Below are 18,292 nucleotides of genomic sequence, written 5' to 3'. Positions count from 1 at the left end.
TTCCAAACCACCGGCTGTCATTTCAGCATCACACCTCATTCCTGGCTTTTCTTAGAGAAAAGGTGCTCAGTGGGAGTTGCATGGGCCATGCCCAAGGCAAGGGGTGGGGATGAACTGCTCCTGGCTCTATGCACCTGCCCAAACACCACCAGCGTGCCTCCTGCACTTACAGCAGTGCTAACAGAGCTGCCAAGAAGGGGGGCTGTGACTTGGTAAAGTAGATGTGAGGATGAACACTCAAACTAGGATCTTCCCCTCTGTGTCTCTGAGAGGAAATTAGTTTAATTGTTAGAGAATATGTTGCAACTGCAGTGCTGCTGGTGTGCTGATTTCTGTGTAGCCCACATCTAACAGGCTCTGAGGGTTGTATGGGGACCTGAATCTAATGCTTGTGTTTTTAAGGGTCTATTTAAGGGTCTATTCAGAAAGTCAAATCAATTTGGAGTTAATGGTTTTGCTGCACATAACACAAGAACTGTTGTATTTGGAGTAGCAAGGCTATTTTCTTGGTCGAAGATGTTATCCAACTAGAGAAGTCAAAATGAATGTATGGGTGTATTTATATAGCTATAACTGAGTGTTTATACTTCTGTCCCAAAACTGAGTGTTGGGAATGTTGATAATGTCTTCATGGAGAAAAGTCAGCCCTCTACACATGAGTATTTTCTTCATAGAAAATACCTGGTTAAACCATGAATTTCCCAAATTCCTTTGTTATGCTCTGTATTATAAAAGAAATAGCAAAATAGCACTGACCCAAAAAAAACCCAGACCCAAGAGCTGTGTTGCCAGCTGACCTGACGTGTCTTTATTTCCTTTTGTAGTCGTACTTGTGCATGTCAAGGACTTGACCCAGAAACTTGTGGAGCATCATTCTCATTTGGCTGTTCATGGAGTATGTATTTCAATGGCTGTAAGTTTGCCAGGAGCAAAAACCCCAGGAAATTTAGGCTTCTCACCGATGACCCTAAGCAAGTAAGATATACTTCTCTTTTTTTCCTCAAAATGCTTTTTCTGATGATTTTCAGAGCTAGATGTTCTCCACCCCTTCTCTCCTCAACACGTATCACAGACTCACACCAAAAAAGTTTTTGTAACTGTTATATTTAGAATAAATGACACCCAGATTTCATTCAGTGGAATAATTACTATGTATTTCTATACCATAAAATTATTCTTAATGCTTTTCTGTGTGCATATTTAGCTCACTGGGTAAATCTCTGTGAAATTTTAATTCTTTATAAGTAAAGGTGTTTTTCTAATTGCCAAGCCTGTAGCTTGGGGTTTCAGGCCTTCTGCCTTGGCACAGAAATTTTGTACCTTGGGGTTGCGCTGCTTTCTTACTGCTGTAGGACCAGCTGACAGCCTGGGCTCCCCTCTGTCATCAAGAATAAACTGGGGTTTTTTTCTGTGGACTGCTTGTTTTTGGAATAGTTTTGAAGGAATGAATACACTAAAATGCAATGCAGTGAAATGATACCATAATTGCTGCTTATGAGCATTAGTGATGCCATAAAGGTGAGGCAGCACAGAAAACAGTGATGGATTATGTGAAGTAACAAACCTCTAAAAAAATAATCCAACCACATTAGTTACTTTACATTGAAAATATTTTCCTGAAAAGAAATAAAGGTGCTGTAAGCTGGTAACCACTGCCTGATGAAAGAGACTTCTCAGGGTGGCTCCAAAGTGCCTTTTGTTCTGACTGTGGCTGTCTGTAGCCCCAATTCCCTATGGAACTCCTAGGTGAAAGTACCATGTCTTTCCTAGCATAGCTCATGTGTTTTGTTGGGCACTCAGGACCAGCTTCTCTTTTGGGGTTATACTGCCAGTAATCTTTCTGTGTATATACAGTGTGAAACATCCATTCTTTCTCAGGAGGTGTCACTTGATTCACTGCAGGTAAATATTCCTCCCAGCTCCTTTGTGTCCTAAAAGAGTTGATGAAGTATTGCTCATGCACATGAATACAGGAGCCATGTGGAGTCCATTGTGCTGTGGGTATTCACAAACCTTATTAGGGCCCAGGGTGGGGCTTCTGTTCTCAGCAGAGTACATGCTGCCCTTCTGCCCTCCTCACTGAACACCCGCCTGAGGCACTGCACCCCAACTCCAGCTCTGCTGGTCTCAAGAGGGAATTTGTTTTATAAACTTCTAGTTTATAGGAAGATGTATTTATTGGGCATTTTTTCATTTTAGGGATCCTGTTCCTTCTGTATCCTTTGCCACTCCCTGTGTGTTTAGGCTCTCCCCCTGTATAATGCTATGCATGGAGCATTCTGTGCATCCATTTTCTCTGTAGGTTTCTGATGCTGAGTGAGATGAGGTTAAGGGTGTAATACACTGAAGAAAGAATGGTTCCTAGGATAGATATCCTCCTGGTAGGATGGATAATTAAGGATACATTGCCTTCATTGTGGTTCAGAAAACCCTGTGGTAGCCATTTACAGATGATAAAGCTGGGTTTAGTGGAAGTTAAAAATACAGTATGGTTTTATAATGTAACATCCCTTTGAAAAAAAGTGAAGTCTCCTGGTGTTTATGTATGTTGGTGTTTACAGTGTGCGGTGATAAGTGGGTTTTTAGACAAAATGAAGCAAGCTGCTATTTTTTGCCACTATACATTGTGAGAAACTGAAGCTGCAGTTGTCTCTCAAAGCCTGGTCCTTTGAGGAAAAGAAATTAGGGAGTCTGTCACTGCCATTTGCTTTCCCAGTTGGTCGGTGATTTTCCTGGCAAAGCAAAAACTTTGGATAAGAATTTAGGGATTTATTTTACAAATAAGAGCTTAAATATGACACTGCCATAGAAGCCCACCTAGCTAATTCTGTGTTTACATGGCTTAGCCAAAGGAAGAGAATATTATTTCTGAATCTAGTAGTTATTTCCATTAAGTCCTGATTTTGCCCCTACCAAGAACAGGATAGTTAACAAATGTTCCTGTTAGAAGTTCTGCTGCAATATGGGAAAAGTACCTGAGAGACCTAAGAGCTGAAGTTAAATGGCTGTTAGGAGTTTCTCACATGGTGTGTGAGCACAGGCTAAGGCCCCATAAGCAAAACACTAACAGAAGACCTGGCCTTCCATCCCCACTCAGCTTGGGGTATGATTTTTCTCCTCTGGATGTTACTTCTGTGGTTTTGTGTGCAACATACCTCGCTCCTTGACTGCATGTGGAAAATGATGCAGAAATCGGTAGTTCCTGTGTGCTGAGTTCCTTTGCCCTAGCAGGTATCCTCTATTGTTATTTGCCTGTTTCTTGATAAACAGCTTTTCTGCTTTAGTCATGCAAAAGGAGACATGTATGGTTGGTGACAAAGGGCAGTAGAACAGAAGTCAGTTTAATGAAATATGAGGTACAAGCTGACTCATTGGGCCTCTTTAAACTGGCTGAGATGCTTTTAAAGCAAACTGCAGTACTGAATGTTTTCTTTCTCTGCAGGAGGAACTTCTGGAAAATAATTTGCAAACGTTAGCTACTGATGTGGCTCCAGTTTATAAGAAGCTTGCTCCAGAAGCCTTCCAGAACCAGGTGGGTGTGTGACATCCAGCTCTGAACAGCAGGACAATTACAATCCAAGGAGCAGCCCCAGAGCATGTTCCTGGATGGAGCTGCAGCCCTCTCTGCAGCCATGAATCCCAGTGCATTTGGCAGATTTCCATGCCCTGCACCTCTTCACTTCAACTGGTGCTGAAGTAGTGACATATTTTTATATGTGAAAAATGCTTCGAGATAACATTGTAAATAAAATGTTTTTACTATCCAAGACATTTTGATTGTGGCTGACCTGATTATCTCGTTGGCATACAGCCACAAATATTACATGTTTCATAGGAAAATACAAATCACTGAGTCTGCCTGGCTGCCTTGATTCTGTCACAGAGCTGCTGGTGGCTCTTGGGATTGCAAACCCACACTTTCAGTGCCCAGTGTCTGTAGTTTGTTTTCCTTCCAGGTGGAAAATGAGCACATGGGCCCTGACTGCCGGCTGGGCTCCAAGGACGGGCGGCCGTTCTCCGGTGTCACGGCGTGCATTGATTTCTGTGCCCATGCCCACAAGGATACACACAACATGCACAATGGGAGCACTGTGGTACGTACTCATGCTCTTCACTGGGATTACTGCTAGCTCCACAGTGCTGCTTGTGGGTTCATTTGCATCAAGGGTTTGAAGTTGCTTCAAAATTAACTACATGTTGCCATTTATCAATGTCTATGTATTTGCATATATTTGTTGCTGTCTACAGAAGACATGAGTTCATCTTATTGCAGCACACATCAAAAAGGGAATGGGAGTGATCCTTCCTACAAAATACTTCCATTCTGTAAAGACACCTGGTTCTTTGGAGAGGCCTGGCCAGAGGGCAGATAAGTTATTCCTGGGAGAGGGCTGATATTAAAGGCAAATAATTGTCTAACCAAGGAGCTGTACAGGCCTCTGTTCACAGCTGTAGAGGAAGAGCTAAAGTAAATTAATTCATTACTAACTTATCTCCCCACGCTCATCAAATTCGCTCTTTCTTGTATTGGGCACTTTCCAGGCTTCATGTTAATGTATTTAGAGGTCAGTATGGATCGTGGTAGAGCCAGCTGACTGTTACAGTCTCCAAATCTCAGTATGAAAGGAAAACCCTCAGATTGGTGTGGCTGTTGTATGAAATACCTTGATGGATTGCCAGTAAGAAAATTGGTTGGGAATTACTCGATTAAGTGATCTTTTAGAAATTAGGACCATGGTGTTGAAGAAAGACAAGCTCAAAGCAGAAAAGATAAAACTGGCAGTGTTCTTTGAGCAGTTGGAGCATCACAGTGCTCTGAATAGAGAGGGTGACTTCTTGTACAGCAGCACTGGTAGCAAGAGTAACTTTTCTGTCAAAGGATGTTTATCTGGAAAAAAATCTATCTAAAATCTCTGCTTACTCTAGAATATGTTTTTTAAGGCAAATTGAATTATTGTGTTGCTGTGATTCAATAAAGTGTTGAAACACCTATAGTTATACTGTAGGTGTATATAACTATACACCTATAGTTAACATTGAGCATTTGTATGTGACACCAATTAAGTGGCTGGTACAGTTGTTTAATGTTAATTTTGTGCTTGTAAGGTGAGCAGATGTCTGTTCCTTTAAAGTATGGAAGCAACCTTGGGAATCCACCAGGAATGCCAGGCCTCAATAGGCTGTTCTTTTTGCTTCTTTTTACTTTGTTGGAAGTATGCATTGCAAAATTGCTTCTGAAGCATAGGAATTTGATGCCCTAAAGATTGTGGACTTGAAAATGAGACCTCCTTGTCAAACAAACTGCATAATATGCTTTTTGATGAAATTTAGTTTAGATGTTCTGAAAAGAATAGTTTAAGTTCTCCATTACCTCCTAAATTAAAAATTAAATGGCAGCTGAGTCTGCTACTCATTTTGCCATACTGGATCCCCCCCAAAAATAATAAGTTATGGCCAGAAGCACCTGGAGGGACAATTAAACCTTTTTTGAGGAATGTATTGGAGAATAGTTCTACAGCTGTATTTATCTGTAAGCACCTGATGTCATTTCAGCCTCACATTATCCTTGCTGGTGTTGGCACTTTATGGATTGTACGTGGTGTTTTTGTACCAGTCTAAATCTCAGAAGCATTACAACTTGTGGAAGATCACTGTATGGACCAGAACTTATCACTGTCACTTTCTACCACATTCTGCCAGTTGTTGTCAGTTTTGCAGAACATGACCAAATGATTATAACTGCTGAAAACTCTGCTTTGCAATCTGGTTTTCATGGTGAAAACCTCACTCACAAAGAAATACTGCATACCTATGTTCTCTTTCTTTAGATAGGATTTGTCTCTTATTTTAGTATACTTGCAGCAAGGGGCTATTTGTAAATAGAAAACAGCTGTAAGTATCAACACTGAAGTTTACGTACTTGAATTGGGACTTTATGAAAGTGGAGTTGGGAGTTACCCTGTGCTCTCAGTGCAGCCTCCCCAGTGAGGAGCTGTGGCTGTGGTCACAGGACACACAGTGCTTGCTCTTCCCTGTCTGTGCACAGTTTACAGTCATACGAATTGGAAGCCTAAACCAAAAAATGTTGGTTTTTGCAAACGGAGTGGCAGGACATGCTGGGCTTGCTTCAGTCCAGATTTTCATGACAATTAAATTAGGGTTCTTAATTTTGGCTTATACCCAAGTCTGGTAATACCATAGGGAAACCAGTGGTAAGGACAGAAAAATAAATCAGTACATGTGATACCAGCACCTCCTGCATTCCTGTCTAGTCCCAGAAGGTGCTGTGCGGCTGCCTACTTAGCTTAAAACACATGATGATTTCTTACAAATCACTGATCATAATGATGGAGGGGTTATTTACATAACTGTTGATGCATTTTGTATGTAAAATGTACTGAGTGCCAGTACAATTCCAAGGTGACAGCTCTCACAGAGATTGCTTTCTGCTAACATGGTAATGAACAGAATGAGAACAATTTGCACTGTGCTAAAAACGTCCAGCATCCATGACTTTACTATGTTCTACTTGTTTCTTTTTAACTTGTCATGCCTTACATTTTAAAATCTGTACACAGTGTACTTGTCATCTTGGCCCTTGTTAGTGTTGTTAAGATTTCTTCCCTTTCTCCTTATGCAAACACAAAATCTTTATTTATAAAATCTAAAGTTCTTCTAAGCTAAAAAGGTAAAAGTAAGTACCTTGTAAGTTGGTAATTGCAAATGCTGCTGGCTGTTAGTGTGACACCTTTTCGTTTTCTCCCTTCATCATTGGTAAATCACTTTTACCGCAAGTATGACAGGAATTCTGCATGGGGCACCCAAAGTAAAGGAAAACCAGAGTCTATCCAAATTATTTAAACCAGACACAGACGTAAGTTCAGCAAAGGACTTAAATGAGGCTAATAATAAGGAATAGGTTTACTGTGCACTTAAAAGAATACATTTTAAAACATTCTTGCATTTTTCTGAGTATGTGTGTTTGATCAGCTGCACTAGTTGTATGTGACTCTGAAAAGAAATCATCCTATAAAGTTTGTGTTAGCAATGGGAGTGCCTTGGAAATGCCCTCTGGAAATACAAGAGAGAATAGTACATGTTAACTTATACAAATTGGGGATTACCATTACATGGTAATTATCACTGGAGATCTGAGTTGCTGAACATTGTTCCTGGCCAGCAGAGTCAAGCTCTGAATTTACACTGCTTTTAGTAGAAAGCTAAAAGCAAACACTCACTGCTTGCTCTGTAGTAGAATGGCAATTCTACAGAGATGTAAACTAATGTGTTTGTCTGAAAGAAGCACAAATAATTTCTGCTACAAATTGAGTTTTTTGAGTTTTAAAAACTTAAGAGTTTTAAGGTCTTAAACCTTTAAGGTGGTAGGTATATACCATTCATTTTTACTTAGACTCTTTTGTCATCTCTTAATATTCTCCTAAGGGCCACTGATGTATATTACAGCTGCAGTGTTAGGGTGCATGTTCCTTATGGATATGAAGCGAAATGAGCAACACAGATAAAAGATTTATAGTTATTGATGGAGTCTGTGAAATTTAAGTATTTTTATTTCTTTATTGGATTAGCTGTGAAGAGTCACATCCTTCATACCTGTGGGAATCCATTTAAGGCACAGGCAGTGTTCTTTTTGGGGTTTAAAAGTGACTAGGACAAAAAGGCTGTCACTGGTTCTGCAGCTTGTATTTGGGTGTTCCTTGTCCAAGGAGGCATGGGGCCCTTGTTGCTGCGGCTGAGGAAAGAGAGAGACCAGCTCTTTTTGTGGCAGTTTTGTGGCAGTTTGGTGCCACATAGTCTGCAGCAGACACTGGGAAGAAGGAGAGGAAGATAAATCTATGCTTTGAGAGCAGCTACAATATGTAATTTATTACTGGCAGTAGAACTAAGTAGTGACAATCACCAGCCTATCAACAAACTCCTCCTGGTACAGATAAAACCCCCAAAACCTCTGCCTTTCCAGTACTGCGTTTCTGCAGGCACAGCCCATCTGGCACACCACTGGCACGGGGCCTCAGGCCTTTGCAGTAGCTGACAGGATGTCTGTGCATGGTTACACCACATTCTGCACCCCCCACTCGCTTTGGGAGCTGCAGCAGTACCAAGTACTTGAACTGGTGCTTCAGCTTATAACAGACAGGAGGAAAGTTGAACCCCTGCGCCCGTAAAGGAAGAATTTCTGATATGTTTTTATACTGTGCAAATGGAGAAACATGAGAGGTTCACTCTGCTAACCTGTGAGCTCACAGTGAGAGAGGTTCCTGTGCCATACCTGTGTCACCTGTCTGATGGCCCAGCCTGCAAGCATGAAGTGGGCAAAAAGAAAAGATGTTTGGGGTTCCCTTCTCTGGTTTTGACGTACACACAATTGTTTGGGGTAGATCAGGACAACAAAACAATGTGGTTTGTCTTGGCTGCAAAAGAGAAGCAAAGATGTTTTATGTGTGATGATGGGCAAGGCTGCAGCAGCACCTGAGTCCCCAGTGGCACCCACTCCGTCTCCAGCTGCACAGGGAGGGCTGTGTAGGAAACCTGATTCTATCTCTTAGGTTTAGAAAGGCTGTTTGACTGCTCTGCTGAAACTTGAATATAGAACATTTGTTATTACAATGCAACGGAAAAGGCTCCATCATTTCTACATGTGAGGTTCAAGAGGACACAGGCAGATCAAAGAGACCCGGAATAACACACTGGAAGGTGTGCAGCTGCGGATGGATGTCTGGAGGGAATTGCATTGAGTTCCTGGGGCATTTTAAGTTTAAAAGAAGGGAATAATAATAAAGATTCATAAACATGCAATTTTTACCATGACATCACTAAACCCACAATAGGTAATGGGTTTGATCACCAAGTACATTGGAAGACTAAACAAACCATTAGGCCAGCATTTCTTTGGCCTTTGAGCATCCTGGATAATTCAGCTGCATGTTCTGGAAAAAGCAGAGTAGCAGGATATGCAGCTTCACTACTGTAAATGGCCTTTAACGGGCCTGATGGTTTTCTCATGTTTGTGTTTCCTTTTGGTCAGTTTGCAGCAGTGTCAGTACCAATGGAAAATATTGCTTTTCACTTCTCAGCAATAGCTTCTAAGTTCCCTAAAGGAATACTTTGCACAGATGTGAATATTGGAGTAATTTTTAAGCAGATATTTCTCTTTTGGTGAACTACCACCTTCAGCTGTAAGTTTTTAGCTTATCTGTACAGCCTTAATTTATGTCTGGTTTTCCCATATCATTATTTTCAGTTAACTGTTTGCCATAGTGCCCTCACTTTTATGTTAAAATATATTAAGGGGGCACTGACCATGGAAGTGTACATGTATTAAAATGGGCATTGTATTTAGGCTGTAGATGTACTGGTCTTCAGATCTGGATACAATTTGGATATACATTAATTTCCTAATATGTGTTCAAACTCACTATTTAACATACAGGATGTGCTGGAGTTGGCAGTACTTTCACCATGGTGCTATCAGTATCCTATAGCCCTCATTTTGTTTGGTTCCTCAAAACAGTTCTTCACCTTTCTTATTCCAGAGGATGTTGGCTTTTGCATGGAAGTTTTTAATTGTAAATTGGATGAGGGTCTCATTTTTCAAAATAATAAATATTGTGGATTGAATCTTCAAGACTTCTTTCAGACTAGTGAATGGGCCAGACACAGGTTGGACCTAGTATTCTAAAAGACCACTGCCCAGTTTCTGATGAAAACAAAAGGGAGCCAGGCCCCTCCATGCTGACTTTATTACTGCTTTTGTTTATAATTTAGAAGGGGAGAATGCACTGGGCTTTCTGAGAACATAACATATATAATCATGCTCTCTATACGTCCAACCCTCTCTCACCCTTCCTGAATAATTTGGCATCTGCTGGCCAGTTCCATCCAGGTGTCACTGCACATGGCAAAAACTGACTTCTCTTTGGAGACTTTTTTCACCTCTTGTGAGTTGTGAAATGTCACTGTGAGTGAGGGGAGGCAGATCCAGAGAGGAGGTGGCACCAAGCCTGAGGCAGGCCGGGCTCTGCTGGCTGGTGCCCAGCGGGGCTGGGAGCTGAGGTCACTGGGGGTGTGGGAGTGCGGGGTGGAGCAGCTCACAGGAAGCAAGGCCACTGCTCACAGAACAACTCGTTGTTTTTTCTAAATCTGCCTCCTAGTGCTGAGGCTGCCCAGGCCCAGAGGAGGTGAGTAGGCATGGAGCCGCACCTCAGGGAGTGCTACAAAGCAGCTGCAAACTGCCTTAGAGCCTCCTCTCCATCCCTTCCAACTGCCTCCTGAAAAGCTCTTCCTTGTCTCTGCCTCTCAGATTTCCTCTTTTTGCTGCTCTGCAACTGCCAGGCTTTGCATAGAGCTATTGATAAGGCCCAAGCCACCACTTTCTTGCTTCAGGATTTTGTAGTTTTGTGGTCCTGTAATTTTATTTTTCTAGAAATTATTGTGTGACGCCTTTACGCAAAAGCTGTGCTATAAAATAATAAAAAAGCTTGGTTTTCTTTCACCCCCTTAATAATAGCATTCTTCTCTCCTGGAATGTCAGGTATGGTGACAAGATTCTGGGAAATTGGATTGACTGTTTGTGATAGGCGTCAGATTCGGTGTACAGAATGATGGAATGACACACTTCTATTTAGGGAGTGTTACCTCATCCTTGGATGGTGCTCCTGTTCCTTTATGTGTGTAGTTAGTAACTCCCATGAAACAGCAGCTTTCCTAAGCCATGATACCAATGTATGGCTTTCTAGTCATGTAGCAGTCCCTTGGGAATAGAAGTGACAAAACTGTAGAAGGGTGAATGTTTGTACACATGCTCAGGCTCATGGAGCTGTTGCCATCCCGTGGGAATGATACCTGGGATCATAGTGCCAGTGTCAGCGCTGCTTTGAAGGGGAAGGGTTGGTGTTAGTAACAGCTGCAACTCAAGGAGTGCTGGAAATGTTCAGCATTTATAATGACAATAAGAAAACAATTTGCAATAAGTTGGAATATTGATTCACATTTCTGATGTGCACTCATCAAACTGGATATAACCTGCACTCTCCTCTGGGCTCCAGGATCTCACAGCACAGAATAACAGGAAGTAGGGCAGTGGCCTGAGAGAACATTTCCTAGGTCCTGTGAGTTAATTACAGCGGGATGTTAATTTAAGAAAGTGTTCAGAGAGGGAGGGAGTGAGAGCTGAAATTTGCAAAACATATACAGCACTATGAGTGACTGTTTGTGCTGGTTTGGGCCTTTTTTCATTTACCAGCCAAAACAAAAACCAAAATCAATTCCAAATCATAGAATAAATTCCAAATCATAGACACTTCTTGTTTAGTGCAAAAATAATTTTCCATATTTTGTAATCCTTAAAAATTAATCTGAACATCAAAGATGTATTTATGTATTAAAAAATGATAGGAATGCTTAGGAACTTTACAGTATATTGACAGCTGAGATTCTTTACCAAGGTTGGCATATATTTGTGGATATGTAAGCTGAGAAAAAATTTCACTTTCCCATCCAAGACATGTGCCTTGATCTTAAAGTACCAATAGTTCTTCTATGTCATCATAGATCAAACAATTATTTGTCAGATGTTTGCATTTCAAAGCCCCATAGCATTGAGGCCACAGAACACGAGTAAGCAGTGGAGCCTAGGATGACTGCCTGAGCCTTTCTGTAACTCACGTTCTGTGTGTGTGGTTTTTTTTGTAACTTTCTGCTCCTGCCAGGTCTGTACCTTAACGAAGGAAGATAACCGGAGAGTGGGGGTGATTCCAAGCGATGAACAGCTCCATGTGTTGCCTCTTTACAAAATCTCACAAACAGATGAGTTTGGCACTGAAGAGGGCCTGGAAGCCAAGATAAAAGCCGGAGCCATACAGGTGCTCACAGCATTCCCCAGAGAAGTGAGAATGTTGGCTGAGCCTCTCAGAGCTACCAAGAAAAAGAAACCAGACACAAGGAGGACCCCGACTGAAAAGCAGCCATTAATAGACAAAAAATATTCAACACCAGTAAAACTGAAAACTGAAGCCTCAGAAAATCTTGGCAACACTTTGCATTGTTTAGGTGAGTGAGACTTATGAAATTCTGCCAGTCTCTTCTGATTCTGTGTTCTCTTACACATCTGATGGGAGGGAAAAGCTCCTTTAAAATAAACCACTTGTATATTTTGCATTTTAGGGATTAATGAACACTGTAGCCAGTATTGTCTCATGGGGCAGAAAAAGCCCCAGGTGATCATTCAAAAAGAGTTTGTTGGTGGTCTGTGAGCACCTATGAAGTATTTGCAAGTTCCCTTATTCTAATAAATAATGGCAGTTTGACCATCTTGAAAGAACACTGTTGGAATGTTTACCTAAATAAGCAACTTGAATTTCTGTCACTTCAAAGTACAAGAACTGTGTTCTCCACTTCCTATGGCAGATAATGGCCTTCTTAGAATCTGAGCTTTGATATTTTCCTATCACTGGCATAAACATCGCTGCACAGCAAGAGATTTGTAAAATCCCCCAGGTTTTATCAAATGACAGTGCAAATTGTCCATTGCAGGATGTTGGCAAGGAGCAGGGCAGAGTAGTCTGTCAGCAGCAGCAGGTACCAGGGAGGCCATGGTCAGCACAGAGCTGTGCCTGGGCTGAGGTGTGCAGGGCACTGCTGCTCTGCATTGCAGTACCTGCTGTCAGAGCTTGGGTCAGGCCTCCACAGGGCAGCACTATTGCATGGGACTGGGCAGAGGCAGAAAAGAAGGAAGAGGTGGAAGAATCCATGGACTTAAATTCTCTGATTGCAGGTGAAAAATAAATAAAATTAAAGCACGGCCTGCTAGGAAGAAGAGAGGAAAATTAGCCCATCGGCTGTAATTTTGAATTTTATTTCATGAGAGACATCCAGACCTATGTAGCAGATTTATGGGGAGGAATAACAGGTAAATGTGTTTCAAAGAATATCTGCATTTGGGAGGGATAACATTTAAAAAACAAGTAACAAACCATTTTCTACACTTCTGTAATTGAGTGCCAAGGGTTATTAAAACTTGTTTTCACAGAACACACGTCTCTCTCCTGAAGTGATGGAGAACACTATTCTCAAATGCTGTGTTTAAAATCTCTAGGGCAAAGGCCTTGGTCTGGGGTGGGGGCTGTTAAAGTCATTAAATGCTTCGTGTTTTATTTCACAGAACTTTTAAAGAGTTTCACAGGCTTTTAAAGAGTTGATGTGGCCTCCTCATGTCCCCTTACAGCTTTCTGGTTTTGCATACTAACTGTTGTGCCTGTCATTATCTCACTTTGACTTTCTTGCATTCCCGTTGGAGGAATGTTCTTCATTCATCACTAATTTATAAATCACTAGGAGACAGAATAGAAGAAAGGATAATGTTTCTATATTGTGTAAGACAATTAACCATTCTGTGTATTTATGTATAAATAAAGAAGAAACACTGACATCTGTCTATGAGAGTAAGCAAGAGCTCTCTGTGGCGTGCCAGTCTGCCAGCAAACACATGTTAAAGCCATTGCAGAGTATGATGCAAAGCCCATCAAAGTCAATGGAATTCTTTCCCAGTACTCCCATGGACTCTGGGCTCAGAATCATGAGAGGAGCCATGTGAGGAGCCTGTTCCCCAATCAAGCCCAGCAGCATAGCTAGAAATTGGTTAAGGAACTGACAGAAACTGAACAAGGATGTATGCACAGAGATCTGAAAGAATGAGGCAATTAGATGGAAAAATACAAGACAGCCAAATCACATGACTCAAAATCCATTTTGTGAGGATGGGCTTACCTGGAGCATGTTGCCAGATTTTTTTTTTTTTTTTTTTATGGCAATTTCTGAGTCAGTATTTGAATGCATGAAACATGTAATTCAGTAACTGTTTTTGCTGTGATGGACAAGATCCATAAACATGCTTTTTTCTTTCATCAACATATGGGGTTAAGGCAGGTCAGAATTTTGACTGATTCACAGACTGAATTTCAGACTGAATTTCATCAGTTACGTGAAAACTGAAGGCCAGCAGTCATCTGCTGGGAAGCATTTCTGTCGGACTGGGCTGGATGAATTGAGATTCAGTGGTTATTTCATTTTATCTGTTATTTTCTTCATCCCTCTGTGAAATACCTTTCTATTTTATGTACCAGTAGCCTGACTGGAAAAGGTTAAGGCATTAATTGAGCAAGGTTATTATATATATATATTTTTTTTCACATGGACAGTCATAGACATATTCCGAGAAAGCTAAAAATAATAATTTTGAAAAATCTGTAGTCAGTGTGCATTTTTCATATTAGAAAGCAAGTATGAAAATATAAGAGAGGTATTTTATTGATTGAGAAGTACTTACACTTTGGTGTGCATTTCTTCTAGGGAACAAAACAGATGCTTTAAAACCTGGAATAAAAATGGAGACTTCCAATCACCTTTATGCCATGAAACATACTTCAAATACTACTAAAAATTGCTCTTTATTGAAGCAGTACACGGCTTCCTCCCCCTTTAAGGTGGATAGTTTACATCCTTATCCATCTCTCGCACATAAGTCTGGCCTAACTGCAGTGACTAATATTCAACAAGATTTTTCAGTTCCCTACGGGTATTTTGAATGCAGTACCAAGCAACCTCATGTGACACCTTATGTTAATTGCAAGAGCTTTGATGTGTCAGTCAAAGATTATACTGGAATTCTGCTGAAGGATAAGGTGAATGGCGTGCCACCGATTCTTCCCGAGGTCACTGCTCCGGGCTCCCCAGCCCACAAAGAGCCCCTGCCCACTCTACTTGAACATCAGCCAGACAAACAGAATTGTCAACTTCAGCTGGACAATTCTCCTTCCTCAGAGATGATCAGTTCTTGTGACTCATCAGCACCGCTAAGCTCTTCAGCAAAGGATGCAGTCGGAACCGAAGCTGAGTGTTCCCATGGATGCCCGGTGGAAAAGGACAGCTCCCATCAAGGACAGATCTGTGACTTTGACTGTGTTGACAAAAAGCAAAACAGTGCACTGGGACAACCGGCTGATTCTGAAGAAAAGGCTGAGGAATTGTGGTCAGACAGTGAGCACAATTTTTTGGATGATGACATTGGTGGGGTTGCTGTGGCACCTTCTCATGGTTCTATCTTAATTGAATGTGCAAGACGTGAACTCCACGCTACCACACCAATTAAAAAACCCAACCGCAATCATCCCACAAGAATTTCTTTAGTATTTTACCAACACAAAAATTTAAATGAGCCAAAACATGGTTTAGCCATGTGGGAAGCAAAGATGGCCAGAGGGCGAGAGAAAAAGAAAAAGAAGCGGAGCGGTTAGGAATGGAGAATCCTGAACTGAACTCTAGCAACAGAAAAGCAAAGCAACCAAGTGAAAACCGAGATATTTTTTATGAAGACACAGAGTTCACAACCAAATTCCATCCCGCAGAGCATTAACAGTAACCAAGGATAAGGTGATCACAGTATCTTCATACGCCCTGACACGAGTGGCGGGGCCCTACAACCATTGGGCGTAGTGTGGCGAGGTGTGCCCCTCCTGGTGCAGTTACATGGTGTTTCTTTAAGGTGCTGTTAAAGAACAAGTCTCGTGTCGTTTACTATTTGCGCATCTCAACCATTTTAAGGCTGAGCTAAAAAACAAAAAAAAGGGGGGGGGTTTTCTTCTTAAACTGTGACTTTAACATTTGGTGGTGCTCAAGCACATTTTAAGCAAAAAAAAATTAATTGTATAGTTTTAATACATTCTAAAAAAAGATTTTGTTTAGGTTATTAACCTTGATTGAATCATTCAGTTTATTACCTGTAGGAATTTATATTTTGGTGCTTTAAATCGTCTGTTTACTACAAAAATCATTTATAGGTATTTTAACAGGTTCACATTTTATGGTGTTAAATCAAGTTATACAGCTATAGCTCTACACAGCTCTTGGTGCTTAACCACATCAAACAGTTAAAAATAAATAAGCTGAATTATTACTTCATGGTGCCATTGCTTTAACAACTTCCAACCATCACTATAGTCCAAATTACAGACAAATCTTCCAGAAAACCAATTAATTTTGTTCTTTAGATTCGTCAGTAGAATGAAGTTACTGGTAATGATGGCTGGAAGTTGTTTCTAAGCTGTAAATATATATTTTAAAAGCACTTTCTATTTTTAAAATTAACTTGAAATAGTATAGTATAAGGATCATGTTGTCTAAGGTTTGTGCACACTCTACAGAAGAAATGATTTTGTTCTTGCTGTGCAGAGTTCCATGATGTTATAGCTGCAGGATGTATGCTGATACAGCATATGTGGTTGTTTTTAACTTGCCCTTTTTCACTGAAGATTTATGTTGCATATAACAGTTACAAATTATAGAGCCTTTTTATTCTTTTTCAAGAGAGTGTACAAACATGAAATGAGGAGATGTCTGGTCAATACATGTGTTGCTATTGGGAGTTATGAATATTATCTGGCTTTTTTAAAGGCCAGCATTTGTTATGGTTTCTTTGAGCAATAGATGCATCAGTCTCATTTGTTTGCAGCGTTCTAAGTTAACATGGCGACCAAATGTTCCTAATGCCTCAGGGGTAGGATTGTTTTGGGATAAAAAATACCCCCTAGAGTTGCCTTATCTATTCTGATAAAAGTAATAACTTGGGCAAAGTACAAAGGAAGTGTTGGAAAATTATCAAATTTCTAATATTTAGCAGCAAAGTTTTTGTTAAGAATAACCTGTCTGTAATATTCACCAACTTCTGAGTTCAGTTTTTTTACAAATGTTTTATAAATTTTTGAAAAAAATTGTGCATTTCACATGAAAGGGTTTTATTCCTCCCCAAAATTTATGTTCTTCATTTCTGTTGAGAAAGTGACATATCACGAAACAAGTATTTGCTAAACCAGAGGAAAGTAGACACTCCATTGCTTTTAAAACACTGTAGCATCCCACTCTTCTTTCTGATTCTCCTCTCCTATGTATTTCTTGTTTAAACTATTTATTTAAACAAATTACCAAATGAGAACGTTAGCTAAGGACTGACCTCGTCCTGCAACTTCTTCCATGGGAGCTGGCTGGACACAGGAGGAGCTCTGACACCCGGGACCTCCTGGGTCCACATGCTGCAGGATCGGCCCCACAGACAAAGCTGTCCCCTCCTTCTGCCTTGGCACCCTGGCTGGGCAACCTGGAGGTAGAATGAAGTCACTTTTCCAGTGTGAAACATACTAATAATTACTTGATAATATTCTACGGTTGTGGTGCTGAATAGAGGAATATGGCTATCTGGATCTGCTTTATTTAAAGACAAGGTGCTTTTTCCTTGAGAAGCTGAAGTGCAAGAACTCTATTTACAGTTTTGGTACGAAAACTACATCAATGGTGTTTGGAACACGTAGTGCCAGTCATTACCTTGGTGCTACAAATCCTTTGGTGCAGCTGTAGATCCATGAGACTTTTCTCCTGTAGTCATGTGCAGTGTTTGCAGGAGCCAGGTCTGAAGTAGCAATCACTATGTAGTGATCCTGAGTTCAGTTCCACAGATTCCTGTTCAAATTAACAAAGCTATTAATGGCAGAGGATGGAGGAATTGAACCAGTTCTTTGTATCTTACCTATTGTAAGTAAAATCCTGTAAAAACTAGGTATGCTGCAAAATTTAGTTCAAGCTTAATATTAGTTCAAATAGAGGATATGAAGGGATTGTAAATAATGATAGAATCAATATTATGCCATTGTTTTGTACCAGCAGTTTTATGCTTTTGACTATGTAATTACAGTATACATCAAATCATTATGATATTTTGTGTGCCTTAGATTTCCATTTAAAACATGTATATTTTTGGTGAGCCGAAGATTAGTAGGAATTGCAGCTGTCCATACAGTCAATAGTACTGTACATTCATTCTGTAGCTGTTCCAGTCATGTATTTGTCCCACCATGTAAGATTCATTTGTGGGTTTCACTGATAGCCCTGACAGCTTCAGTTTATGTAGTGCTGTAATTCAGCACTCCCAAGTGACAAATTTTCTACACAAAATTGGTAAGCTACAGAGCCATCTCTTTAACTTTTAAAATGTTCATGCCATTAAAGTGAATAATTTTTACTTGAATCTTCTCGTACAAATGCCCACATTCAACTTGCTGGAAACTTCAGATAAAAATGTTCCATTGAAAAACCAGCACTTCCCTCTGAGAAGTGAGGCACTGAAAGGTGGATCTAAAAGGATCCCTTCAAACAGGTAGCCCAGGTCTACCTTTTTTTGAAATGGCAATTCTAACAAAGAAATGTGTATCTTAACATAATTAATACTATA

At 40.5% G+C, this 18,292-nt stretch overlaps 1 protein-coding gene across 1 annotated transcript in view; it reads left to right on the top strand.

Annotated features, from left to right (window-relative positions):
• TET1 (tet methylcytosine dioxygenase 1) overlaps positions 1-16,606 on the top strand; it is a 57,142-nt gene extending 40,536 nt beyond the window's left edge. The window contains 7 exon segments of the mRNA XM_066324391.1: positions 825-975; positions 3,443-3,532; positions 3,957-4,094; positions 11,727-12,066; positions 14,365-15,267; positions 15,270-15,397; positions 15,400-16,606. Of these exon segments, the coding sequence (XP_066180488.1) occupies positions 825-975; positions 3,443-3,532; positions 3,957-4,094; positions 11,727-12,066; positions 14,365-15,267; positions 15,270-15,397; positions 15,400-15,507 (1,858 nt within the window). The 3' untranslated portion in view covers positions 15,508-16,606.
• Positions 16,607-18,292: the final 1,686 nt, after the last annotated feature.

This window comes from Sylvia atricapilla, chromosome 8, assembly GCF_009819655.1.
Source record: "Sylvia atricapilla isolate bSylAtr1 chromosome 8, bSylAtr1.pri, whole genome shotgun sequence".
Taxonomy (NCBI): domain Eukaryota; kingdom Metazoa; phylum Chordata; class Aves; order Passeriformes; family Sylviidae; genus Sylvia; species Sylvia atricapilla.
This window is presented reverse-complemented; position numbering and strand designations above follow the sequence as displayed.